The sequence below is a fragment of the Haliaeetus leucocephalus genome, unplaced genomic scaffold, assembly GCF_000737465.1.
Source record: "Haliaeetus leucocephalus isolate CR32 unplaced genomic scaffold, Haliaeetus_leucocephalus-4.0 Scaffold237, whole genome shotgun sequence".
Lineage (NCBI taxonomy): Eukaryota > Metazoa > Chordata > Aves > Accipitriformes > Accipitridae > Haliaeetus > Haliaeetus leucocephalus.
This window is the reverse complement of record NW_010972673.1, coordinates 276,889-304,017: the sequence shown is the minus strand read 5'-3', so window position 1 is coordinate 304,017 and position 27,129 is coordinate 276,889. Positions and strand designations below refer to the sequence as shown.

The 27,129-nt window shown below is 38.8% G+C and overlaps 1 protein-coding gene across 4 annotated transcripts in view; it reads left to right on the top strand.

Annotated features, from left to right (window-relative positions):
* The first annotated feature begins 6,669 nt into the window (after positions 1 to 6,669).
* The window catches only part of GALNT1 (polypeptide N-acetylgalactosaminyltransferase 1), a 61,382-nt gene continuing 40,922 nt past the window's right edge, over positions 6,670 to 27,129 (top strand). Inside the window, exons 1-3 of one of the 4 annotated variants that reach the window (XM_010568076.1) lie at positions 6,670 to 6,832; positions 9,724 to 9,770; positions 23,173 to 23,401. In XM_010568076.1, the coding sequence (XP_010566378.1) occupies positions 23,263 to 23,401 (139 nt within the window). In that variant the 5' untranslated portion in view covers positions 6,670 to 6,832; positions 9,724 to 9,770; positions 23,173 to 23,262. Of the gene's footprint in view, positions 6,833 to 7,660; positions 7,697 to 9,723; positions 9,771 to 23,172; positions 23,402 to 27,129 lie in introns of those variants that run through there. The other 3 variants (XM_010568077.1, XM_010568075.1, XM_010568079.1) reach the window with 3 other exon arrangements.

The following is a 27,129-nucleotide window of genomic DNA, read 5'->3' as shown; positions in this document are numbered from 1 at the left end:
CCCCCCCCCCCAAACTCTGTTCTCCCACACCCTCCCCCTCTAAGCTTTCCTACTGTTTGGGTTTTTTGCATAGATGAGAAAACAAGAGGTTACAGATTATTCAGTTGAGTATTGTACCTGAGAATACAGCAGGCAGCTTTCCTGAAGCTCTCTGCTCACTATTGAAGAAAGCATTGATCATCATAGGGCATGCAATTTTACTGAACGTTTATGAGGGCAGTTGTGATTGATTTTAATGTAGTTATGTATTTAACTGTTTTGCATTCATAATTAAAAAGGATTTTTTTCCTCAGTAGGTCTGGGTACTTTTTCCTAATGAGTCAGGGAAGACTAGAAAAGGTTAAACAGAAAGCATTGTCTTTCTCAGTTGAAGGGATCCTATGTTTGTTTGCCAGTGTTCATGTCACTTACACTTTTTGTAGCAAGGAACAGTACTCTGAAAGTGGAAGTCGAGCCACATTCGTAAAAATTAAATGAAGTCATCCACTTCTGTACACACCTATGCACATGTACACATCTATATAGGTAGCTGGGGTTAATGCCAGTTGGCATACTGGAGGGGCTTGATAGTTCTGCCTAGTTGCTGCTGCTTGCTTTAAGGATGGTGCCGTGCTCGCGTTTTTTGAGGAAGATGCCTGCTCGAGCTGCTACGGTAAGTGATCATGATCTGAGGTTTCCTGAGCTTCATGTGACTTGTGGTGAAGAGTTGTCCGTGAGGTCCAGAGTCAGTGCTCTGTGCACAGGGAGTGTGTTGTCTGTAATGTCAGGGGTGTCCATCTGCTCCTGCTCCCACCTGAGCTCTCGCGAGCAGGGGGAGAGAAGACAAGACTGGAGCCGAAACTACTGCGGAACAGGGTGGGAAGGTGGAGATTTTGAGAGAAGTACAGCTTGGTGTTTAAGTTTTGAATAGCCCATTACAATAGAAACATTACCGGAAAGCTAAATTACCCACTCTTTATAAACAAACAAAACAAACAGAAAACTTGTAGTTGACACTAAATCTTTTTTGTTTTTGGCTTCTGAGTTCCTTCATAGTGAACGCTTTGTCCACTGAAGGAGCTGAGAGGTGTCTAATGCGTTTTGCGCTGTGGCTCACATCCTCCATATGAATCTGTGCCGGTTGCTTTGCATACTTGGGAAACAATGAGGGTAGTGTTTCCCGGTGGCTAAAGAGAAGGTGCAGAGGGTGTCTGCCAGCTCGCAGCAGTCAACACACAACTCTTTGTTGACAGTCCCACCGCAGGCAAGCATGCCCGGACCATTGATGCTCCATGCTCGTACTTAAGGCTGATGTACGTTAATGCTGCCAAAGTAAACTGGTTTTGCCGATCGCTTTACTCATGTTTTTGAGTCACGATAGTTCAGAAAGGCTCCCGTCATCTTTACAGACCTGTTGTAGTGCTGCTCCTGATTTGCAAATAATTTGTTTCTTGTCTTTCTGGAGAGCGGTTGTGAGGTTATGAAACACAGCTTTTTTCTTTTTCAGGTTGTGCAATTCTGTGTAGGTACTGTTTGAATTATGAAAGAGGTATTTCTTACAGTCCAAAGAGATTTAGTAATGATGCTGAATATGACAGTAGACACTTTACTATTGAGAGCAGTAGATTGTCTTGTATTTTTATTTTTTTCTTGTGCTTTCCAGCAGCGTAGTACTCTCAAGCAAAGTGAAAATGAGCTTTGCTGTACTCTTGATTTGGGGGCGGGGAGGGGTGCATTTTACAGTTGACTTCTAAAAATAAGATTTACTTAAAACCCCCCCTGTGGGTTCAATCACTCGTGGTCCCTTTCATACAGCACTAGTGTTGGCTTGTATTGCTTTGAGTCAGTGCCCCCAGAAGGCAGCAGGCGGCCCGTGAGAGGAAGGTGCTGCTGCGTGGTTTGCACGGCTGTACTTGCTAGAATCTTTGCTTGGTCAGTGAACAGCCTATGGTGAAGGCCAAGAAAAGTAAGGGCATGCACTTCAGATGTCAGCCTGATTGAAATAACTGTTACCTTGACAATTTTGTATAAGTTTGGGGGAGGTAGTATGATAGCAGTGTGTACTTCATACCTGTTAAACACATACCTGTGTTTATGATTTTGCTGATTGTATTATAAATGATACCTATGAACCTTTTTTTTTTCTGACAAAGTGCGTGCAGGAAATAAATCTTCGGATTGCTTTCATTAAGAAAGATTTATTCAAATGATTATTTCCCTTCTGTCTTTCTGTATAAGATGATAAAGCCATGGAGATGTATGAAATAAAACCATGGTGGTTTTGTTGTATGCTCTGGGGTTTTTTTCTTATGTATTGTTGGTCACTTCAAGGCCGACGGGTAGAAGATGTGGTTTTCTCAGTTTTATAAATCTGTTTTCTCTGGAGTTTCATGGCAAACTAATAATTTTCTCTCCTCTTCATGCTTTCCTGTTCACTCCCTGGTTCTGATGTTTCTGACGATGTGCAGGGTCATACCACTGGACTGAGCTGGTAGAAAAATAAGCTGATTAAATGGAGTTGGCTACGTACTTTATGGCAGCTCTATGATTTGGGGAGGTAAGGGCGGGAAGGTGTGTCACTGAATAAACACAAATTGACTGTACAGACTAGGAAGATAATGCATGACTAAAAAATCATACTGTCAATTCATATTATATTTAGGAAGAGGTGAAAGTGGTAAGAGGGATAAAGAGTGACAATTAGGAATAGATATTTCATTGTGCATAGGTAGCTCTGCATGATTGTTGCTGTTATTAACATTATATGTGTCAGAAGGAAGTTCTCTGAATAATGGGAATGCAAATATTGAGACTGTTAAGTATAGACTCTTGAATAGTAGACAGTTATATTTTGCACTTTACGAACATTGTGGCTGTGAATCTGGTCAGCATATCAGAGTGGCTGGCTAAAATTTGTTTAGGTTTAAATAAAAGCTCAGTGTATTGGATTCCCCTGAAAAGTCAATTTTCAAAAAAAACCTTTCTTTGTTGTTAGGTGCCATTTACAAAAGCTAAGGCACCCACTGTGCAGAGGGTCTGGTGCTTGTGATGACAGAACATTTAGCTGGTAATGGAGTATAAAACAGGGCAGTAAAAATTATTGGCAAGGGAGATCTCTGCCTAGAATCATCCTCATCTAACTTTCATCCTGTGAAATACTTGGAGTTGATGTGAGAACTTCTTACTAACGGAAGCTGCTTGGATTCCAAATTCCAAAATCCCAGCTCCAACAGTTTCATTTGAAGTCTGTAGGCTATTTGTATGCACAGTTTAAAGCAGAAGTAGCCTTCAGTTTAAATTGTGTAGCAGTGTAACGTGGTATGGAGCACTGAAAGCTAATGGCTACTGGTAGTCTTAATCTAAGTACTCATAACTGCTGTTGCAGCAGATGCTTTCTTGTTTTTATTCACCTATGTATTCTGGTGTCCAGGTCTCCTAATCCACTTGCCTGTCTACATCAGCAGTGGGTGTAGGTTACTTTTTTTCTGGGTTACTTTGGATTTACATCAAGAAAATGAAAGGGCACAGTGCATCTTCTTCACCTTGGTTTCCTTTGCCTGTTTCTGGCTAAGATGGCTTTTGTTTTGAGTTGGAACCATGAAATCACCAGCCAGTTCTGTGTGCTTACTGTGCGTTAATTTTTGTCCTTGCCAGGAGATAATGGAAAATCCAGCTAGAGTAGAAACATGCCGAAAAGATGTAGTTACAGGTAAGACAGTCCTCTCTTTGAACATACAGCTTAGGGAAGCAAATTTGGAAGCCTTATTGTGAAGATCAGAAACACGTAATCAAGCCAATCTAACATCCTCTGCAACAGGAAGCTTGTGGACTGGAGAAAGCCACATGTGATACTCTTACAGAGCAAGCTAAGGAAACATGGCCTAGATAAAAAAAGCTATTTTAGGATGTGTGTAAAATCATTAGGTTAACAGTAGCCAGAATTTTATTTTTCAGTAGTTCACTTTCTGCAAGGGAAAGCATATTGTATGGGATTTTGCATAGTTGTTTCAGCTTATTGTTCTTGTTCATGAACTGGGTAATGAAATGGTTATGAAATCTGAAGACAAGATGTGTTTGGGAATGAATGCAGATACACAAAGCTGGGATGGCAATTCAGAAGAATCTTGAATGTTGGAAAGATGGGCTGAAAGAATAGGATGTGATTTAGAAGAATAAGTGAAATGCTTTATATTTAGGTCAAAATAACATAAAAATAAAAGATGGAGAACAACCGTATTCCCCACCCCGATCTAGGACAAGCCATGGATTACAAAATGAGAGTTAACAATGCAGCATTGTTCAGAAAGAAGAGGTGTGTGTACGTATTGGCATGAATAAACAGTGGTATAATCTAGAGGACATGTAGAGTTGAATCTTCTGTTCTGTTCGGTATTGTAAGGTTAAAGTACTGTATCAGTTTTGGCCATTGTACTTCAAGAAAGATGTAGGCACAGTTAATTTGCCTCTGGAGGGTAATGGTAATGACTGGTGATTTAGAAAAGATGGTATGTGCAGAAAGAATGATTGAATTGGCATTTTTGTAACCCAAAGAAAAGATCAAGGGATATTATAAGCCTATAAGTGTGTGGAAGTTCACTACAAAAAAGAGAACATCTGCCCTTGGTAGATGTGCCTTGCTTACTAATGGCAACATGGACCGTTCTCTGTGTCCTGCTCTCATTGTTCGCTTTTTGTTTGTGTGTTTTATAAGAGCTATTTCTGTCCAGTGTCTGGACAGCACCGAACAAAGAGCCTGTGGTCTTAGGATCCTTTGAAGAAATTCATAAATTAGCAAAATCATTAAAATATGGATCTTCATCTAACCAGATAGATATAAAGATAGATATGTCAGTTAAAACTCTTGAGCAGATAGAAGAGAACTTGCTCCCAGATTTGCCAGCTGCTTAGCCAGTGATGGAGTAGTTTCCCCATCTGTAAAAATGGATCATGTTCTCCACTTCCGTAAGGCACTTGAGTTTTACTGAAAAAAAGTGATGTAAAAAAGCTAATGTAACAGAAGCAACACTGACTTTTTGTGTGTGTGTGTGTGTATTGCATGTTACAGTGCAATGTGTAGAGCCTAGTCAGATATATCATAGAAGTCTGTGTTTAACATTCTTGAAGGCTGTGAGTGATTTGCTTTGATAAAGGCAGTTGGGTCTCTTCAGAATTACGTCATGATCTCTTAATATTTAACACTCTCAGAAAGGTAACAATCACGTGATTTATGCTAGATGTCCTGCTGGGTATGTCTTGGATCATCTTGTGAATCTGTATTTTTCTGGCCCTTTGAAACTTCCCTATTTTTTCCAGAGTTGGTAAAAATTGATATTATTTCCAGGAGATCCTTAGCCAGTTCTTTTAAAATTCAGACTGTAAGCTGCTTCTGTGGATATAAAACTGCTTACTATTCCTATTCTATCAGTATGCTTTATCAGTATTTTGGTAATCTATCCTCAAATGGAGAACAAAATGAGGAGTTGAGATGTTTTCCCTTTCTACTTTGATATGAAAGAAAAAAAAAAAAGGGCAACTGCCAAGTATTGTACTTACTTCACCTGCCTCAGTACTGGGCTAATAATTTTGTTTCAGAATAAGCAGTTGACAAACATCTTTTCTATCACTGCCAATCTTAGCTTTCCTTACCATGTATTTCCTCCATACTGTCATGTTATCATAGTGTCAATGTCTTATTTTTTTTCGTATTTGTACATAATTTTTCACCTGGATAAGCAATACATAAAGCTAACAGTTTAAACAGGTAGAGCAGTAAACTTGAATAACTTAGTAGGCTCATATATAATACGGCAAATGCAACACATAAGCTCATAATATACGGCAAATATTACTTGAATGTAAGCAAGCTACAATAGCACTAAATTGAAAAAAACTGCTTTCTTGTCTGTTGAGATATTTTGTTTACTTTTCAGCTGCTTAGAATTTCCTTCAGACATTGCTGTATTAACTGGGTAAAGGAAGAGATTTGAAGGAATTCATTCAATATTGCTAAAATTTTAACAGATAACACTTGGAAAGGCTCAGGCTTCGTTTTTCAGGTGTCACTTTTTTTTAGAAGTGAAAAAACATTACTTCTTAAGCATCAGATCTGTGTTAGTTTAATAACACCTTTTTTTTTTTACAAAAGCTGTCATTATAAATGCTAATGTTTAACTTGTGGGCGAGAGATGAAAGAATGTAAAAAACCCTACATCCATAAACTAGAATATGTATGGGAAAAATGTAGTCCGAAAGAATGATCATCTGGGGAGCTGCTCATGTGAATGTGTGCCGTTGAGGAGGCTGTTTTCTAGCCTTATCAAGAACAATTCATAGTTTGTTGTGCTAAGTGTTCATGATTGGATAGAGGACGACATATATAGAACTCAAAAATAGATAACTGCTTATTTGGGAGGACAGGCAGTCCTCCCACTTAAATCATATCATCTGAAAGGCTAAAAAATTTTGATGACTTGTTCCACCTCTCCACACTACCCTGCATATGTTGTTTTCCTCACAGGCTCAGTTCCCTGCCTCTTTTAGAAGCAGTCTTTGGCTCCTTCTCCCTTGCATAGGATTTTGGATTTTGAAGTCTTAAATACTGGGAAACTTTCCTCCCCTTCCCCTTCCATCTTGAGCTCTGCCAGAATTGAGCCTGGAACTTATTTGAATCTCTGTTCTTCTTCTAGGACAGCCTTAAGACCTTGTGGATGGAAGACCTCTTTTGCTTCTACATTCACGTCAGAATGGCCTAGGCCAGTCTTGCTCTATGGTTCCTACCACAGGCTCTCTACAGCGATGCATCGGGATTTTGGCGCTAGTGGACCATCCAGATGGCTGTAAACCTGCAGAGGAGGTTAGTACAAAATGTAATCCAGGAATTTTTGGCACTTTGGTCAGGTCTGTCTGCTTTGGATTATTTTAGAGCAAAGGGAGTGCTTAGAGACTGCATGTATGCTACCACTTTGTCATTGCATTGTACTGGGTTTGTGTGGCAAGGTTTTGGTAGCAGGCAGGTTCCAGGGGTGGCTCCTGTGAGAAGTTGCTTAGAAGCTTCCCCTGTGTCTGACAGAGCCGATGCCAGCTGGCTCCAAGATGGACCCGCTGCTGGCCAAGGCCGAGCCCATCAGCGATGGTGGTAGCGCCTCTGGGAGAACAGATTTAAGAAGGGGAAAAAGTTGCTGTGGAACAGCGACTGCAGCCAGAGAGAGGAGTGAGAACATGTGAGAGAACCAGCCCTGCAGACCCCCAGGTCAGTGCAGAAGGAGGGGAGGAGATGCTCCAGGCGCCGGAGCAGAGATTCCCCTGCAGCCCGTGGGGAAGACCACGGTGAGGCAGGCTGTCCCCCTGCAGCCCAGGGAGGTCCATGGGGGAGCAGATCTCCACCTGCAGCCCAGGGAGGACCCCATGCCAGAGCAGGGGGTTGCCCAAAGGAGGCTGTGACCCTGTGGGAAGCCCGCACTGGAGCAGGCTCCCGGCAGGACCTGCAGCCCCGTGGAGAGAGGAGCCAGCGCTGGAGCAGGTTTTCTGGCAGGACTGGTGATGCCGTGGGGGACCCACGCTGGAGCGGTCTGTGCCTGAAGGACTGCAGCCCGTGGGAAGGACCCCACACTGGAGCAGTTCGTGAAGAACTGCAGCCTGTGGGAGGGACCCCACGGTGGAGCAGGGGAAGAGTGCGGAGTCCTCCTCCCCCTGAGGAGGAAGAAGCGGCAGAGACAACGTGTGATGAACTGACCCCAACCCCCATTCCCCGTCCCCCTGCGCTGCTGTGGAGGGGGTAGGTAGGGAATTCAGGAGTGAAGCTGTGCCTGGGAAGAAGGGAGGGGTGGGGGGAAGGTGTTTTAAGATCTGGTTTTATTTCTCGTTACCTTACTCTGATTTGATTTGTAATAAATTAAACTAATTTCCCTGAGTTGAGTCTGTTTTGCCCCTGACGGTAATTGGTGAGTGATCTCTCCCTGTCCTTATCTCAACCCACATGCCTTTCATTCTATTTTCTCTCCGCTGTCCAGCTGAGGAGGGCACTGATAGAGAGTGGCTTTGGTTGGCACCTGGCATCTAGCCAGGGTCAAACCACCACATACTTATTCCATATTTTTCTGTTCTGTTTCATATTCCATATTTTCCTGGTGGACCAGTTCAGTTGTCTGCAGCTGTTAAACAGGTGTCCATAAGAATTCCTTTAGATATTAGCAGAAGCCTAATTTATCTGTTACTGTGGTTTTCTCTGGATATTGGAAAGTAAAATATCCAAGTGGGTAAAGCACCCCATTTTCAGTTCTCCTAAACTTACCTTTACTCTCAGTATATCATCTTGAAAAGAATGATCTAGGCCAGTGAGCTGGTATTCAGATCAATTTTCCATCCAGCTGAACTAAGCAAGCCTGGTTTTTTTCTGTGTTTCTACAGTAAACAGTTCCCTTAAAGCATCCTTGTCAGAGAAGAGATGACTTATTAAACTACCACTGTGCATTCACTGGCTGCCCAACGAGGTGTTTAACAACTAAGTTCTTATCAAGCCTTCTCTCTGTGTGTATCTCCCACTTGCTACTGTTCTTTTTTTAAGCTTGATTGAAATAAGATGGAGAACCAACGTTTAACGGGACAGACGAGCAAAGACGTGGTGTGACAAGTCCATTTCCTTTGGCAGAAAAGATTAACCAGTTCAGTTGTATTTAGTGTGTTAAATGTTGTCCTCCACTTGATATCCTTGGTATTGACATCTTGTGCCTGATTTTTTTCTTTCCTGCAAACCTGTTAGCACCTTTCATAGGACTGGTTTCACAGACTGAGTTCTGAAGAACTCATTGGGGCTAACTTTGAAGTTCAGGTTCAGTGGGGTGAAAAGGAAAAAAGCCTGTTTCAGGTCTAAGTGGATCCCTTTCCAGTCAACTTCAAAAGATTGTAATCTGGCACGTACTCTTAAATTCACTGCTTAAAAAATATAGCTTGAACGAGCATCAGTTCAGGGGATAGGGAAAAATATATCCAGAATTGCTACCTAATACTGTTAAATAATAGTAGAGGCTATTCAGAATAAAAAAAATCAGGGGAAAAAGAAAAAAAAAAAAAGGCAAATTTTTTATTTCTGTATTTACTGCTTATGACCTCTCAAGCTACAGCTCCGCTATTCTTTCTTTCGCTGTAGCCCAGCCACCTCTTCTGTGGTTGTTGACTCTAATGGCGAGTTTAAAGCGGTAAGAGATTGGAGTGGAAATAACTGCTGTTGCGGGGAGGGGGATACCTGATTGGTCTGCATTCTTTGATCTGGGTCTGCACCGGGAGACTGATGTGGCTGAAAAAACACAGTTCTTGCTTATTTTTCAGTTGTATCAGTTCCCTGATTGAGTTTCTTCATTGCTGTGTAAATTTTTGCTGGCAAAGCAGAAGGCTGGCATGTGGGAATGAGAGAGAAGATGGGAGTAGCAACTACTTATGCAGTAGTGTGTTGGTGAATCTTTAACCATGGTCTAACCATGCGGTATGGCTTCTCAGGCATGTCTACTCCCTCTTGTTGTAAAGGTTCTAGTATTTTCAGAGAAGTTGAAAATATTTCAGAAAAGTTACTGAAAAGTAATTGTAAATGAATTGGAGCACAGAATTTTAAAAGAGGCTTTAAAAAGTGTCTGATTTAATTTAAATTTTAAAAAGTGATTGTATTACTCAACTACTTTGGTCTCCAATTAATGTATAGCTGAATTTGCAAAACAGTTCCATCATATTCCCTTTTTTAATCTTTTTTGACAGATTAACCTTTCTTATGGTGACCTGTTTCTCTCTTGGCTTCTAGTCAGGTATGAATTTTGAATTGTAAAAAAGCTTAAGTTGCTACCAGCTTTATACCTTCAAAAATGATGTGTGAAATTAAATACATTAGCCGGTTTTTACAAAGTTCCTGACAACTTCTGGAAAAAATTGGCAAAGTAGTAAGCACCTAAGGATTTGAAGAAACTTAAGTAATTTAGTGAAGTTGAATACATCTGTGGCGTACCTAATATTCTACTGGTTGTTTTCTCTGTGCAACTATGCAGAAAATTGCTAGCATCAATCTTATAGGTATCTGGGGGAAAAAAAAGTGAAGTCTTTCAAGAAACAATCTTTCTGCCTTAAATTACATATCACACTTCAGATTTCTCTGGACTGCTGCACAGCGCAAGAAATAACAAATTCTAAATTTTATTTACTTTTTTCCCTCACTGATGCAATGCAATCTTGATATGGCTATTTTATTTAAGTTTGCCAAACCTTTTTCATATTAGGTTGAAAACTTATAAGTTAAGCCAGATGGAAAACATTTTTTTGGAATCACTAGCTGTAAGAGTATAGTATTGAAATTTAATATGTGAATCTGCCATTTTTCTTTGAGTATTAAGAAATAAAATCCAGCAACATTTGAAAAGCATTTATTACAGAATGCTGCAAATGTAGCATTTTGTTGTGAAAATTACTTTGTTTAAATACTTTCCATGATCTAAGTGAAAACTAATATTTTGCAGTTTTATTGATTTTGTTGTTGTTGTTCTAGCATTTTCTTTCCCAAATAAGCTCAGAACATGATAGACTTGTTCTTGTTTAAAGAAGGTACAGATTTTTGAAGCTGTTAAAACAGGATTGTTTTCTGTAGAACTCAACTTATTTTTTCCATACTGCTGCTTTTGGTCAAACGTGAACTTGAATGTCAGGTTTTTTGTTTTTCAATGAAGTTGAAAGTTGGGAAGAGTGCTCAGTGGTTCTGTTTAACCTTTGGAAATCCAAACTGTGCATCCAATCCTGCACAAATGCTGTGATTACAGTGATTTGATAGGGCTACCCAAGAGCTTCTTTAAATTTATATCTACCTGTTTGATGTAGACCTTTTTCCTTCTTGTTACATTTTCTCTCATTAATAATGGTATACTTTTTATAATGGCATGTCCAGAGTGCAGAAGAAAGTTAATTCTGAAAAACTATAAAACCAACACATTTTTTGTCACAGTTGTCTCAATTTAAATGCAACATGCTCTTGGTCTCAGTGTTCATGCTTTGTATTTTAAAGTTTCAGCAAACCAAGTTTAACTAGCGAATTTTTTTCTTCCTTAATTGTTTGGAAGTACTACCCTAGTGAATATGAAGAGGTTTAAAATATTTACTGTAGTATTGGAGATGAATCTAAGAGAAGTCTTCAATGTAGCCAGTGCTTAGTTTGTCTGGAAATACTGGCAAATGAAGTCTTGGTTTCTAAATTTTTTTTATAAGGTTATCTAATATATCTGGTTTGGGGCAGGGGGAAGAGGACAAAGCTGTTCACAATGAAATTAAAAGACTGGATTTCTTGTCCTTTTTAGTCTTCTTTTTTTTCTTTTTTTTTTTTCTATATAGTCTCAGTATTCTGCAATTAAAAGTAATTTTATTCTGCTGGCTGGCCATATATTGTCTTTTTTTTTTTGTTGTTTGGCATCGAACTTCTGCCAATCTTTCATGACTATTCAGTTGGGCTTTTTGGGTTTTTTTGTCTGCCAATCTAGCTTTTTCATGTATTTAGATTTGTAGGGACTGCTAATGTGTAAACATGGTTTCATTTATTTGCGTTAGGACTGGCATATGAGCTGGGGCGATCAAACTGAGTTCTCTCCCTTCCAGTTAATGGAATATGGACGCTCTACCTGCTGATAACTTATAATGGGCTAGGCATATGTGCATGGTCAATTCCAATTTCTATACTTGGGTCCATTTTTATAATTGTCCACTTTTCAGTTAGAGAAAGGTGGATAGGTGAATACTGTGTGCTTCAGGTTTTTTGAATCATATGGGCAGCTGTATATTTCTTGGACAGGTGGGATCTTAACTTCTCATCCTCCTCCTTCCTCCTCCTTTTGTTATATAGTCTTGATTCCAGCAGCAACAGAAGATCCCTTTTTCATCCTGTCTCTGCTTTACCTGTTATCTCAATTTTTGTTTGTATGGTACCAACCTAGAAGATGTAGATGTAAGAGCAATGGGGGAAGGAGAGTGCATCTGCTTGCACAGAACAGAATTGGGCAGAGCTGCTGGGTGCCTGAGAGTTAAGGGTAGTTTACATGCTTGTGTATCAAAGGGGAAAATGCAGTGGAAAGGAAAGGGAGAGTAGGCTTCTGTTGTGAGAATGTGCCAAAATGTGAAACTAGCCTTTGCAGCAGTTCAACATGGACAGTACTGATACTTCTGTAAATTCTCTTGTACTGTCAGGCATCACAGGTGCTTCAGCTTATAAACCTCTGTAGCTCACCTGAAGTCTGAATTATCGAGTTTAAGCTCTGGTCCTGTGGAAATATCAGTACTAGTGCTGAAGACGAAGATGCCATGGGGACAAAGAAAGTACTCAAGGACTCTAGTCCTGAAGAAGAGCCATTGCTGTATGGGGCTGTTTGCAAACTATTCTAGCAACTTCTCCCTTTCAGTTTCTTCTTTCCTTGTCCGGTCTTGCAGATGGTCCCAGGGTCTAAAGGATTTCCAGAACTCTGCTTTAGTATTCTGCCTGTTTAGCTTTTTATCTGACAGTTCTTTTCTTCTTGTTTAGCTATTCAAAGTAGAACTCAAAATACAAACATTGTCTACTTTAAAAGTAGACTTTAAATGGACAAATTTATGGGTCCTTGAAGAAAATCTCATGGTTCTTCTTTTTATACCATGTGTACATTCACATGGATTGACAGTGAAAATAAAGAACTTAAAAGCATAGTATTTCTCAAGGTTTTGTTGTCGGAGATCTTTGGGAAGACAGAATTGAGAAAAACTAAATCTAAAGCAAGTGAGTCTAAGTAAGAGGGAGTGAAGGATGGATATGAAGAATCTTATCCTTGGTGCAATGCTGTGCCTGTTAATTAAGTACAAAACAGTTGTTAGCAGCAGAAGTTACCTGCTGAGCACACAGCTTTATGATGTGAAAACAGACTTCATGTGTGAATGTATGCTTAAGGAGCTATATGGCTTGTCTGTATAAATACAGCCGTTTGCTTTCTACGTAGAATTTATATTTGCATATGGATATAGCAAAGGGGCACAAGTTTTAGTGAGTAACATTGCAATAATTTCATGAATGTATCACGAAATTGCACAATGCTAGCTTTTCTTTTTTTCTCCATATCTGATCAGGTTTTTCTTTCTAGAGAAAAAAAAAAAAGGTTGTTTTTTGTTTTTTTTTTTTTTTTTGGGGGGGGGGTGCTAGGTTTTTTGGTTGGAGATCTGATGTTTTCTGTATATTTAAAGTGTTTAGCCCTGCAAAACTGCTGAGTTATTTTTGCTTAGAATTTTGGTGTTTCCCTAGATGTGGTGGGGTGTGTGTAGTATTTTTAGGTGTTTTTTTTTTTTAAACCTTCTGCAGTGTCACTGTGAAAGGGGTGGGAAGTAGAACTTGTAAAGAATTCAGAGGTTTTGTTAACCATTCTTCATTTTACTTGAAATAATATAACCCACCATGTGTTAAATGATTGTCACCCTTATTTTGTCAATTATATTTCCTAATTCTTCAAGTCTTTATGTATAGTCACTTACATTATCCCATTCAGCAGTTTGTAACTTGATATCTGCCTGTATTTGATTTTTCAGCAAGTTCTGCTGTTACTCTAGGCAGAATTCAGCCAGTTTCTCTAGGATAAACCTTATGGCCCTAGCATGTAACATCTATTTTTCTTTACCTGTATTGTTTTCAAAGCTTTTATTCTAGAACACTTATAATTTTTTAAATATTTTCCACATATATTGAAGGCAGAGAAAAAAATGTTCTTCGAATGTATTTGGTATTTCTTCAAGTTTCCCTTCTGGATTTTTAATCTGCGATAGGAAGTTTTCAGGATTAGAGGTTTCTGCAGTTACTAACATAAGGATGGCTGAATCTGTTCTCTGTGCAATTTACCCTATGTTTCCAGAAATCTCCTTTATAATCTTTTTCTAATTAGTTGACTCTGCTTTTCTTTAGTTCAAATTCTTGCCCATTAGTGATTCATCCTTAATGATGACTATTTGCCTATGTAATTTTCTGCCGTCTTCAAAAGTGTTTGAAGAATTAATGAACAATTTTATTCCACTCTAGCTTTTGGCTTTGATTCATATCTAAAGAATAATCAGAAGCTTTATGGAGGTTGGATATTATAGAACATTTGAGACTTAGCTTGCAAGATTTAACAATTTCTCCTAACATGACAAAGGTTTCAAGGATGTCTTGTAAAAGATTTATTCACTTGATTGTTCGTAGTGTGCTTAGGTCTTTGTCTATGAAAAATGTGTAACTAGCTCGGTGACAGTGAATTCTTCTGACCTCTAAGTAGTCAAAGATTTCTCCTTGAAATTTGTGATTCTTTAATACTGACTTCTGAGTTGCTAGTTTTCCTCACTTCTAACTTCTATCTTAATAGCAGAATAGAGAGTAAATTTCAACCCCTTTTGTTTGCGTTCATCAGTGTTTTCAAGAAGAATCTGCTTACTTCCTCAAAATACTTCAAAAGCAAATGCTGCCTGGCATTTGTAAGTGTTGACATGTGCAAACTGAAGAAAGTATCATCTGCAGAAAGTTCTATTGAGTATTTGACACATCTGTATGAAGAGTGATCTATTGTTAAGGATAGTATTCATTTTAGTTCAGTCTCAGCTGGTAAAAACTTGAGTTTGCAGTTTGACATTTTAATGTAGAACTTCTAAAAAATTTTGGAAGTAAATTTCATTTTCTGGACTATGCAGAAACGTTATAAAGGAAAATATGAGCATTGAGAATATGGAACAGCTTGCTGTGTTTTTACTTCCACGTAGTCTAGTCTAGTGCATATGATTTCTGAAAGATTGCTTGCCATAGTAAATCTAATTCTTTTCAGCAGGAATTTTAACTTTAAAAGAAGTCTTGTCAGCTAGCCTGTTCTGCTTATAGCTCATCTTGCACCCACCAGATGATTTAAAATAGTCTTTGGAATGTGTGACTTCTTGATTATTAGAAATTGTTGACTGCTTTTGTGCATTTGGTCTTAGTGAACATATGCATTGTAAGGCCAAGTGATGCTGCTTTTGGCTAGAAGCCTTCATGCTGTGTTACATCATGTCACAAGCCTGAGTATCTAAAATATGTGGAGGTGTTTAGAGGTTTTTGTTGCAGACAGCAAATAGTATACTAATAGGCTAATCTCTGTGACACTATCCTGTTGTAAGATAAATTTTGGGTAGTTCAGCCTTTTATTTCTTACAAGACCCTTGGAACCAGCATTGAGCTCTGATAGGGAAGCTAAAATTAGTTTTAAAAACCTGTTTCTTCTGAGTAATGGTGAACTTACAAGATCTGTAGCTCCGATGACAAAATTGTTTTTCTTGAGGAATTGGAGGTCTTCACCTGGAACACCTGTGCTGGTGTGACCTGGATTTTCCTCTTCCAGTCCTGTAGCGGTGGGGTTAGAAGACCAGCTAGCACAGCTCTTCAGGGATTTATGAAAGATTGGAGTCAGTTTATAGCTCTGGGATGCTGATTGGCAGGAGAGTTGCTGTACTGAAAAAGCTAAGTGCTGGGTCACCAACTGTGAATCTTCCAAAAAGAAAAACCAAAGAAAATCCCACCTCAGCTTTCTAGGTCTCTGTGAAGGGTAGCAGAATCCTCGAATAGGTCTTACCGATGCATCTTCAGCCATTAATTATTGTACGTTGGGGATTTATGAGCTTGGTGCATTGCTAGCACTGACATTAAAATCCTCTCTTGCTGCTGTTAATAACAAAAGCTTTTCACTCATGAATAGCTCATTGTCTTCATGCTGCCTGTGATACTTACTGATGAAAATACTGTCTGTATTCTCTAGCTGGCTGTTACTCTAAGTCAAGCACACTCAGTAGCCCTCCCAGAGTGTATATGTGAAGTAGCTATGGTTTTGAAGGGGAATATTTGCTCTCTGTCAGCATCTGAGGTGTCAGTAGCCCAATTTAAGACTGCAGTTACTTCAGGAAAAGAAATAACTGTCTGTCGGCTTATAAATCTGCTTTCCTAAAAGGATTGCCTGTTCTGTAGCTGTCAGGAGAGGCATATCTGCTGTTCACTGTAAGAAGGAAAAGATTTGAATAATGTGGTTTGAACTTACCTGCCAGTACTGTAATACCCAATAACTTTAATGCCTACGCAAAAACTTACTACTATTGGCTTCAAGGTACTGTATATCTGTGTATTCATTTTGTTATGTGTTGTAATTAAATTGAACTAATGATGTACTCCTAATATTTGAAGCAGTACTGCAAAAAGATGTGTAGGGTTTTTTGTATAGGACTGGCAATATTAAGTAATGTACACTGATTGTTCACTGGGCATAATAGGAGTATATTTTAAATCTCAAAGCAGCTGAGAGAATGGAAGTGTCTGAAGGATCCCTGAATAAGTCTGTCTATTTTTAGATAATTTTCATTCAACCTGGAGAGCAGACAGAAAAATGAAATTGTTGCCTCAGTCATTTGAAAGCTACTTTAAAGTCATGGAATAGGAGTCTAGTGAATCTCAGCTGTTTATATGACAGCAGTAGTCTTTGTACTTTTATTGTATTCTTGGTTTCAAAATTTTAGCTATTCTCTTGAGCTCCTGTAATATTTACAGTGATGCTCTGGTAGGGAATATTTTGTCTTCCTCCTGGATCAATTTATTCTTTTTCTTGTATAGCAAAAAAATTATTGTAAAAAGGAATGCAAATCCAAAAGCTGTGGATTAAATTGATTTTGAATTTTTATTATTTGATTAAAATATTGTTCATCTGGTCCTCTGAAACCTTGCTCATTGCAGTTTTGTCCTCCAAGCAAGATAGGGCTTTCTTAAAGTCAGTCTAAAAAGTATTGGCTATGGCTGGGGAAAAAAAAAAACCTTAAGAAAGCCTTTCAAAGACTTTCATTTGAAGAGTTCTGTAAACAATCTTTTATTTTATTCTCAAATAGAATCTATTGGGAGAATCTGGCATTAACGGAATCCATAAGTGTGGATATTTGGTTTTGGCTGGTTTTTTTTCTTCTGAAAGACCAACTTAAAACCAAACCAAAACAATCCCCCCACACCCCACCCCAAACACTGAGCTGGCGTGGAGTTTTATGACAAAGATCTGGAAGCAATTACTTTAGGCCTTTTCATTTGTGTTCATTACTCTTCTATGAATTCCAGGCTGGAAGAGTGGGAGTGGAAAGGACCGCGTGGATCACTGTGTCCAGTCCCTTGCAGTGGTTTCTTATAAATCCGCAGGGCTCTGCTTTGAAACATCTTCTTTGCCGAATATATAGCACTCCCTGTGCCCTTCCCTTGTGGGATGCTGGTGCACCGTGCAATGGTTTCTGGTTTTATATCTAAGGAGAATACTTAAATGATGCTTCCAAAAATCTGATTGGCCTTTTTTCCATGACTGGGTGACAGTGACAGCTCACAGTGTCACCCTTTGCTTTATTGAAACTCTTCGGCTGATAGCAAAGTTACATACTCCAATGCATACTACTGAACATATTTTATTAAATGTCATCTCGATTCTGTTGTTCCAGTCCACAAAGCCATCTTTCTTCCTACTTTATCACTCGTTCCTTTTTAACGGCAACGGGTCTTGAGATCACCCATCTAGATCTAGCACCAAGATTACTAAAGAAAATAGTTGCTGGCTTATTGAAGGTGCAGTCTCATCAGCCTACTAAGTTTTTTTTATAAGGCTTTACAGTCTTTCTTGTAATCATCTTGTTTATCCACTTTATTTTTTGTATTAATCCTGATCTTTCTCACCTTAAGTAACAATTTTCTTTGTGGGAGCTATATTTAAAATGTTTGCAGGTGCTGACAGCAGTAACTTTGAAGTCAGTTATAGATTGAATTAAATTTACGCTGTTCTAATTTCATCAAAATTGTATTGCTTTTTATTCAACTTCTGATCTACTTATATCCCTGATAATTCACTCAGTCTGTTCTAGAAACATTTGTGGTTTTTATATACTATATTAATTACTACATTAATGTATACCATGTTAATGCAGTGTTAATATACTTTATTATATTGAACTAACCATACATGTCTGAACAATTTGCTGTCCTTCTGAATAGCCCTACATTTATGCCTGTTTCAAGTAGTATGTGTAGTAAATTACCAGACTTTCCTGCTATCACACTTCGAAATTTCACATGGCAATTCTTTCTGGGCCCTACAGAAGGGATTATACAGGCCATCCTGTTTTTACCAGAGTAGGTAATCTCAGATGGTTTTATTTCATCTTGGGCTTGATAATTTCCATGTCCTTGTCCCTGTTGCAATTAATTTTCACATATTTCATTTTTATTAAAGGGAGGTAAACTATATTTCTAGTATAATTAATATTTGGGCCATACTAGTCCGTTATTAATCTGCAAATGATCATTTTTATTTGAATAGTACTGATTAGGAAGAGAATCAGGAAGGACTGTGTAGTAGTGGAAACTGCTTGACACTGTTGACCAAATGCTTACTTGATTTCTTGGAAAATCTGGGGGAGATTTGGACTTAATGATCCTTGGTCCCATCCAACTCGAGATAGTCTATGATTCTATGCTGCTTACAAAATAATTTGAGAAACCATTAAGCACTAATTTGCAAAATGATTAACTGTTTTCAGAAGTTAAATCATTATAGTTATGTTTCTGAAAAGCGTAGGTACCAAAATAGCAATGTCTTTAAAATTAATTTTCTTGCAGTAACTGAAAAGAGCTTGGTTTTTAAAGTGTTCCTACTCGGCTTAGAAATGTTATTTACTTACTATGTATCCGTAGAAGTAATTGGAACTAATCATAAAAGTTTAGAGGTTAAGTAAACGCCACTTAGCTAAGAAGGTCCCTTCCAATCCAAACTATTCTATGATTTTAAATCAGGAGAATCAGAGGTTTAAGTGCACAGTGACTTAGTTCCATGCAGTTATAAACAGTTTGACAAAATTGTGGATGGAGGACATACCTGTTGTTCCATTTCTGGCATTGCTTTTCTATGTGATGAGCCATATTTTCATCTCGCAAGAGCTTCTACTTTTATAAGCATATTTATGCAGTCTACTTTATCTGTAGGAAAGCCTTTATGGACCAATAACTTCTGCCTTTGTGTATGAAGTTCATCCTTGTTTTTCAAGTGTAGTCAGCTACTCCTGTGTTTCTGTTTTATTCTTCAACCCAAGGCCTACCGGTTTTAGAAACATAATTGATCATTTTTTCAAATGGTCAATTTAAAAAATTGACTTATGAATTGAAAATTCACTTCTGATGAATTAAAAGTGTAGTCTTCCTACACAGAGCAAGAAGGATAGAAATTGATTTTACTGACCTACATTTCTCAGATTTTTCTGAAGAGTAGGTTTGCTTTTAATGAATTGTTCTCATACTGCTCAGACTAGTATGATCCGTTTTCTCTCATCACCTCTTCAGAACTTACTGTTGCTGCATTGTACTGAGCAGATGACTTGTGAATACTAAAACGTTTCAAAATCCATCAAACCAGTGTAGCCCAATGAAGAGTACTTCTCTTGTGTTAACTTCTGAGCAGAAGAGAGTACTGGTGTCCTTGAGCTCCTGAATATCCTTTTTTGCCTGATGAAATGTATCAGATGTGTTTTGTGTTTCTGTGAAGAAGACACAGAATACACCTGTTTTCCACAGGTGGTGGGTTGACCCTCTGATTTGAATGGTTTTTTTCCCATTCCCAATGCTTTTATAGCCTTGAAACTAGGTAATGCCTTGTTTGTCCTCAAACTGACCTATTTACTGATGAGCTGATGGTAATGAGCTCTCTGCAAACAAGCACTATAATGAATTTAACAGAGCATGGGCCAGTAAAAAGAAAAAAAAAATATAATACATCAGCACAGTAGCAAAAGTAGTTCTGAAACCCGAGGCTAGTGTCGGCATCACTTCTGTTTTCAAATATAGACATACTCAGCTAGATAGGCCCCATAAATAATTCAGATACATGGAGTTTTAGACAATGCTCATATGACAGTTTGCGTTTGCTTAATTTTTTAGAAGTTTGCTCAAAAATCCATGCGTATGCCTAATATGTTACCCTAGAGCATGCCAGTTGTTTCTCCCTCATTACTAAATAGACTGAGAAGCTGAAAATTTTGTGTAGGCCATCAATCTTTCCTTAGATGCTGTTCAGTTAATCACTTTCCATTTGGTTTAAATTGATATTAATAGCTTAGAAATAGCAAATGTTGTGTCAGGATTTTGATGAGCCCTTACTTTGTGCCAGCTTCTGTTTATTCACATCTGAAAGTTTGAAAAACAAACTTTACATCAGCTTTGTCTGTTTAGGTTTCACATCCAGTGTAGTAACCTATTTAGTTGAATAACGGCAATGAAGTCCTTTGCCAAGTCTGTTACAAAGTCATATTGAGGACTGATTGCTAGTATAAACAAATATGAAGTTGGTCCAAACATAAAAATGGCTAAATAGTCATGTGTCGTACTGAAAAGAGTAAGCATTCTTTCCCGTGGCAACTGTGTTGGTAAAAGAGGTGGTAAAGTGAAACAATGCACTTTATATGAGCAGTAATTTTAAAGATGACCTTTTTCTATAGTGTCAAGTGTATAATGGACTTTGTCAGAGGAGGGGGGGAAGTCACTTGACCTTCAGAAGTAACAAGACTTGAACGTACCCATTGTTTTTCCTCCTTTCACTTTATTCTTGATAAGTTACAGCCTCTGCTTCTACTCTTTCCAGGGTGTGTTTAAAACTCCTTTTACTTCCATGGTGTAAAGGTTTTGTTGTCTATTATCCAGTATTCTGAAGGGAGGAAAACTACCTGGTTTTGCAAAAATCTTCAGCTTTATTACATTACTCAGTAGCAAAGGCAATTATTAAACCTATTCATTTGGGGATTATTGCTGTGGTTACCAGACTTGTTTATAGGTGCAGTTGACTTTCTTTGCTGTAAGGACACACTACTGATTCATGTTAAAGTTGCTATCAGGCTCCAAAGGTTTCTTTCTGCAGAGCAGCTTCCTAGCCTGTTGTCACCCAGTCTCTGGATAATAAGGTTATTCCGTGCTGGGTACAGGACTTGGTACTTGCATTTATTGAACTTCTTGAGGTTTTCAACCTGCCACCCAGGGCCATCCCAGGGAATTGTCTGCCTGCTCCACCCCCCTGTTGGGTGTCACCAGCAACCTTGCTGTGTGCATTTGGTCCCATGCCCTGGTTCTCAGTAAAGATACTAACCAGTATCAGCTCCAGTTTTGACCTCTGAAGGACGCCACTGGTGAATGTCTGTCAGCTGGACTTTGTACTGCTAGTCAAAACCCATAGAGCCTGGTGGTCCAGCTAGCAATCCACCCACCTGGTAGCCCACTTCTGCAGGTCGTGTCTGTCTCGGTTCTGACAAAGTACTCTGGAAGACTGTCACGGTCCCTGTTAAAGTCAAGGTAAACAGCATCTACTGCTCTTCCCTTGCCCACCAAACCAGTCCTTTCCTTAAGGCAAGCTGCCAGGTTGGTCAAGTATGATGTGCCCTTGGTGAATCTGGACTGTCTGTTCCCAGTTGCCCTTTTGTGGTTTTTTGGGATTTTTTTTTTGTTTGGTTTGGTTTGGGGTTTTTTGTTTGGGTTTTTTTTTGGGGTGTGGGGGGGTGTGGGGGGGTGGATGTAGGTTCCAGGAGGATTTATTCCATAATCTTCGCAGGGACTGAAGTGAGACTGACTAGCAGATGGTTCTCCAGATCCTCCTTTTCCTTCTTGATGATAGCTTTTTTCCTAATCCTGAGGCAGCTCTCTGGATCACCATGACCTTTCAGAGATGATAGAGAGTGACCCTACAATAAAATCTATCTGAAGCAGAGGGATATACACCCTTCAGTCTTGTACGTGTGGAAGGCTTCAGGCTTCTGTGTTGCGATGCCATCTAAACCTCTGCCACTTCAGTGTATAGGGATGCTTGGAGACATGAATGTCTCTGCTGCCAATAAGAAGAAATAAGCTGTGTTTAGAAGAGGGATGTCGTAGTATTTTCTCTCAAGAAGGGGGGGCCAGGAATCAAATTATGACAATGAAATAGTAAAGGAAAGGTGGTCTTAATGGTACAGGGTTTTTCTGAGCTTTTTGCATAATCATGTTTTATGGTTAAAGTTCTCCTTTCCAATAAATTCTTCAGTTTAGGCTGAAAGCCTGTAATGAATCTGTATGTACGTCAATTTTAAAATTCTAGTGTGTTTTTGAAGAGTCTTATTTTCTGTTTATTTTATGAGTTAAGAATATCTACAATTCTGGTTTTAACTAGTAAGCTGTTGCCACTGGGAAATACTTTGGGAGTACTTTGAAACATGACAGCATTGGTGGGGAACCTGTTGGTAAAAAAAAAAAATTTAAAAAAATCATACTTTAGTGTAAGCGAACAAGCTCAAAGCTGTTGATTCTGCCCTACCCAATTGTCAGTCATGGAAATAAGCAGTCCTTGTAACAAAATTTGCTTGTAATTTGAGTGGGACAAAAGAGAATTTCAAAGGTTGGCATTCTGAAATTTTGGTGTATACATGTTGAAAAATGTATAAAAGATTACTCTATAGCCAAGCATTAAACTATTAAAGTCACTTTAAGCATCAACATTATTAGTTAATACCTTTAGTTTTGAATGGCTAGTAAGTGATCGCAGTGGCTGGTGGGTACTTTCTTCACTTTGCCTACTGTTTAACTTTACCAGAAGGGATGTTTATTTTTGGTTTGCTGAAAGCAAAGCATTGGTTTTTGGGATGATGGTGTAATGTGCCATTAGACTTCATGTAAAATACAGGCATTTGTAGACTAGCATTCCTAGTGATGGGCCCAGAAAGTCAACGTGTACTACGCGGGAGGAGCATGAGGAATATTAGCCATGGGCTTCACAGAGCACATATTGATACTCTGCTTCCTGAGATGTTCCTGGTTTTCATTCATTTCACTTGTTCTAATTTCCAGGGGATCCACAGACTTCCTTTTAATTTCATTAGATGTGCCTACCCTCTTCTCCAGTGGCTCAGCAGATGTTTTGGTCACTCGTTTTAGTGTTTCGGGTGATGAATGTTAACAGAGTAAAGGACTGGAGTAGTGCTGCTTTAATTGACCCCATTCCCTTAATCTCATTGGAGTGCAGAGAGCATTCATTTTGATACATACAGCATTTGGCAATTAAATTGTTACCTTTAAAATGTGGTTAAAATTTCTGCTTATAGCTGCTCCCCTCAGGTAACTTTTTGTGACTTTTTTCTTTTTTCTTTTTCCAGATATAGAACGTGGTCTCTCAAACTGGATTAAAGCAACCTGTTGATATTTTTATTTATACTTTTTTATTTTTGTATTTGACTTAAAGTGCCATGAAAAAATTTGCATATTGCAAGGTGGTCCTTGCCACCTCTTTGGTTTGGGTCCTTCTGGATATGTTTCTATTGCTGTACTTCAGTGAATGCAACAAATGTGATGAGAAAAAAGAAAGAGGCCTGCCTGCTGGAGATGGTAAGTTTTTTTGCCTGAGTAATCTTTAAATTATGCTCATTTAAAATTGCACTTCTTTTAAACATTTGCCTTTTTTTTTGCCCCAACAATATAGTATTGCATCAGCATTTAGGTGTTGCGGAATGTTCAACGTTTCTTTGAATGACTAGGAAATAAGTACATTGCCTGAGACTCTTGCCTGATCTATGTTGCAGACTTAAATGCTTAAGACATAGAGTTTGAAGCACTAGTGTATATGGAAAAATAATAAAACTATGCAACAAGCAGTTCAAGAATGCAAGCTATGTTAATATAGTCTAAAGCATGTTCTAAATTTCCACCAGTGAGGAAGCAAAGGCACTGTTAACTTCAGTAGACTTGGTAGTAAAACAAACCAAATCCACAACCAAGCTTACTTGTCCCCCTACTCCTAAACAAAAACAAAACAAAACAGACAAAAAAAAACCCCAACCAAACAACACCCCCCCCAAACCCCAGCCCAAACAAAAAAAACCCCAAACAAACAAACAGACAAAACAAACCCCCAAAAACCAAAACGTTCCCCCAACCCCTCAGCCCCCACCTAAGCCAAAATTTGGCCAGTTACTATAGCAATAAGGGACAGTGAATGTTGTAATGAAAATAAATTTGTGAAAATAACTAGAATAAACTTGGACGTAAAAGTGGCAAATGAGAGTGTGTTTGTATGTGCACGTATGCACACACATATGCACATGCTTATGTTTGTAACTTTTTCTTTGAAGTGAGAGCTGTATTATTCAATACTAAAGGTCTTCAGATAAGCTCTCAGTTTTGTTACTGCCCTCTTAGTTTTCAGGTACCAGTTAATGAGCTGACTGGTTTTTTTGAAAGCCAGTAGCCAGTACCATTAATGTTGAAAACTTTATTTTAGGGAGGTCATCATAGTTGATCTCATGGGAGAAAGGGTTGGTGCAGGGTGAATTCTCATGCCTGCAATGTCTCAGCACAGGCATTTAGAACTGCAGGCAGCTGCTGCCTCCAGTTCATTCGTGAAACATCTAATTTTGTAGCATGGTCTCTCCTCCACCAGAAAGGCTGTGTCTGTATGTTTTACTGCTGCTATAGGAAACTTAAGCAGTGATGCTCAATGTTGAGTCCGATCAGCCAACTGTACTCAAGATTAATGAATGCTTTCCATCACAAAAAATGTTTTGACCTGTTGACACCTAGTATGGGCAACTTTGATCTCCCTGGGAAATTTTTTGAAATGTTTTAAGAACAATGTTGCGCTGTTACAGAATAACACTGGGGAGATGTTTAGGAAATGCTAGTTTTGTTTTGTTTCCCCCATGATGAAAACAGGCCAATAAATCTCCACTGAGAATAACAGTGTATAGGAATGTAGAACTTCTGTGCCTAGTACCTCTGAACTGTTTTTTCCACAACTGCATGCAAACATTTTAGAGAGGTTATAGTTCACCCGAGTTTTGCAGAAGAGACTTAAACTTTCAGTTGCTTGTATTTCATATTTTGGGTTTCTTTTTCAATAAGCAGAAAAGGAAGTGACAAGAAACTGAACTAGGTTTATGTAAAAAGTATGTCACTATAAGAATTCAGTCCTTTTGTCTTTTTTTTTTTTTTTTTTTTTTTTTTTTTTTCTCTCAGAAGTTGGGAAATTTTCTTGAGGATAAGATGATGACTGATATTGTGCTGTTAAGTAGAGGATCCACTTTTTGGATTCCCACAAAGTTTTTACACGATGCTAAGCAGATAACTTATGCTAGGCTTCTTTGGAGCTGTCTTGGAAACAACATTTTTTTTGCTGTTGGCAAACAGCAATGGAAGTCAATATATATCAGACTTGGTTTGATGTATTGATGATGTTGAAAATTCAGATGACCTTACACACAAAGTCATTGGGGGATCCTTCAGGTGAGGGGAAAATAAGCAGTTTTTAAAGATTAGTATTATGACTTTCCCTATGCAACATTAGTTTCACTTAGTTGAGTACAGTCTTCATTCCGGCCTTTCCCTAACCTGTGTGTGCTAAAATCATTGATATCTTTTTTGATGTCTTGTAGTTGGCCTGTAAACAAACAAACCAACCCCCAAACCAACCAAAACTTTGTGTGTAGTTTTGTATGTTTTTCTTGTGTTTTTTTTTTTAAACAGCTGGCTTGTAGTAAGGTATGTGCAGAAACATGTCTTCTAGAAACCATGGTTGTCGTTGACACCGTGACACTTCCTTTTAACCTAGTTGCATACCTGATCTTAGATATTCTTACTTGTTCCAGTAGTTTACTGATTTGGAGTCTGTAGTGGATTTACTCCTGCTCAGAATGCCTAGAATCTCCTCAGATAACATTGAGGCTATTTTTTGTGTGAAGCTTTTATCAAAATCTGCTTTTTCACTTCACTTTTTTCCCCCTATTCATTTCCATAATTGATTTAGCTTTCTTGATTCAGCACAAATTATGTAAGTGTTCTGAATTTAATAGTCTCTTTGTCCATGTCACTCTGGTATATAGCTCCTCTTTGCAATCATGGAAGAATTCCATGGCATATAATGAACCTACTTGACATACGAGTAAGTTTTTCTGAAGAGTTTGTAAGTTTATTTTAGGCTGTGTTTGCCTAGTTGGAAAAATTAGTCTTCAGATACTTCAGCAGGAGCAAAGGATTTTGATGATAATTTTGGACAGTTCAGGCTTTCATGAAGTTAGAAGGATGTTTTCCTTAGGTTTTTAATGCAAAAAGTGTGGGGAGTTTCTTTTTCAGAGTCAGACTTAGAGCCATGGTCTAAATTGCCTTTGGGAAAAATCTTTCTCCTTGATGGCATAAGATACTAGCATCTTGAATCACGATCTTTGGGTTGTGTGTCTAATATTTATTGTATGTATACCGCTGTTATATTTTACAAATTGCTTAAAATAAGAAATAGTAAAGGAATATGAATGTGGAAAAAATCTGTGTACACGATTATGGGGAACTGTAAGATGAGTGGGATAAAGGTCTTTGTGTCCACCATCGTAGAGGTTTGAGGGTTGGTAGTTGAAACGATGCGAGTGTGGAGATGAGGGGACAAAAGATGAAGTGGAAAAGGGACAGGCACTTACCAGGCTGTGAGTAGGAGAGCTGACGTGGAGATGTTTTGGGAAAAGGGGGTCTGGGTAGCACGGGACTGAGGAACTAAAGTGATGCTGGAGGAGGGAGAGTTGGAATCTAGTGACTGTAATTGTGTGGGATGGTTTGGTCGTAGGCTTAGGCTTCTGTCCCCCCCTCCACCGTGGCAGAAGACGACAGTAGTAGGTAGCTTCGAAGTGGGACCAGAACTCCTAGCAGTGCCGATGGCGGCGTTGACCTGCGGGAGCCTGTGCTTGTCCTGGCCGATGCTGCTGCTCGCTCTTCTCCCCACCGCGACTCCTCCGGAGAGGTGGGAGTAGGTCGGGGGAAGTTCTCTCCAGTGCTCAGCCCTGTGGTCGTTTCACCCTTCTTGAGCTAACCGGGATGGCGTGTGCCCCCCAGGCTGTCGTGGGTGTTCTCTCTATTGGCACCTCTTCTGGGCGGCGGTTCTGGTTTTGTAATTCCTGGTGGTTCATCAGTCAAATTCACAAGGAGTAATTGTTGTGGATGGAAGGCTGTTGCTGTAATTTTTAAGGTTGTTACCACGTTGGAAAAAAAATCACTGAGCCTTAATAAGTGTTGTTCATGTTACTTAGTAGTTTTTTCCAAATCTGAAATTCATAAGATGGCTAGTTGAGCATTAT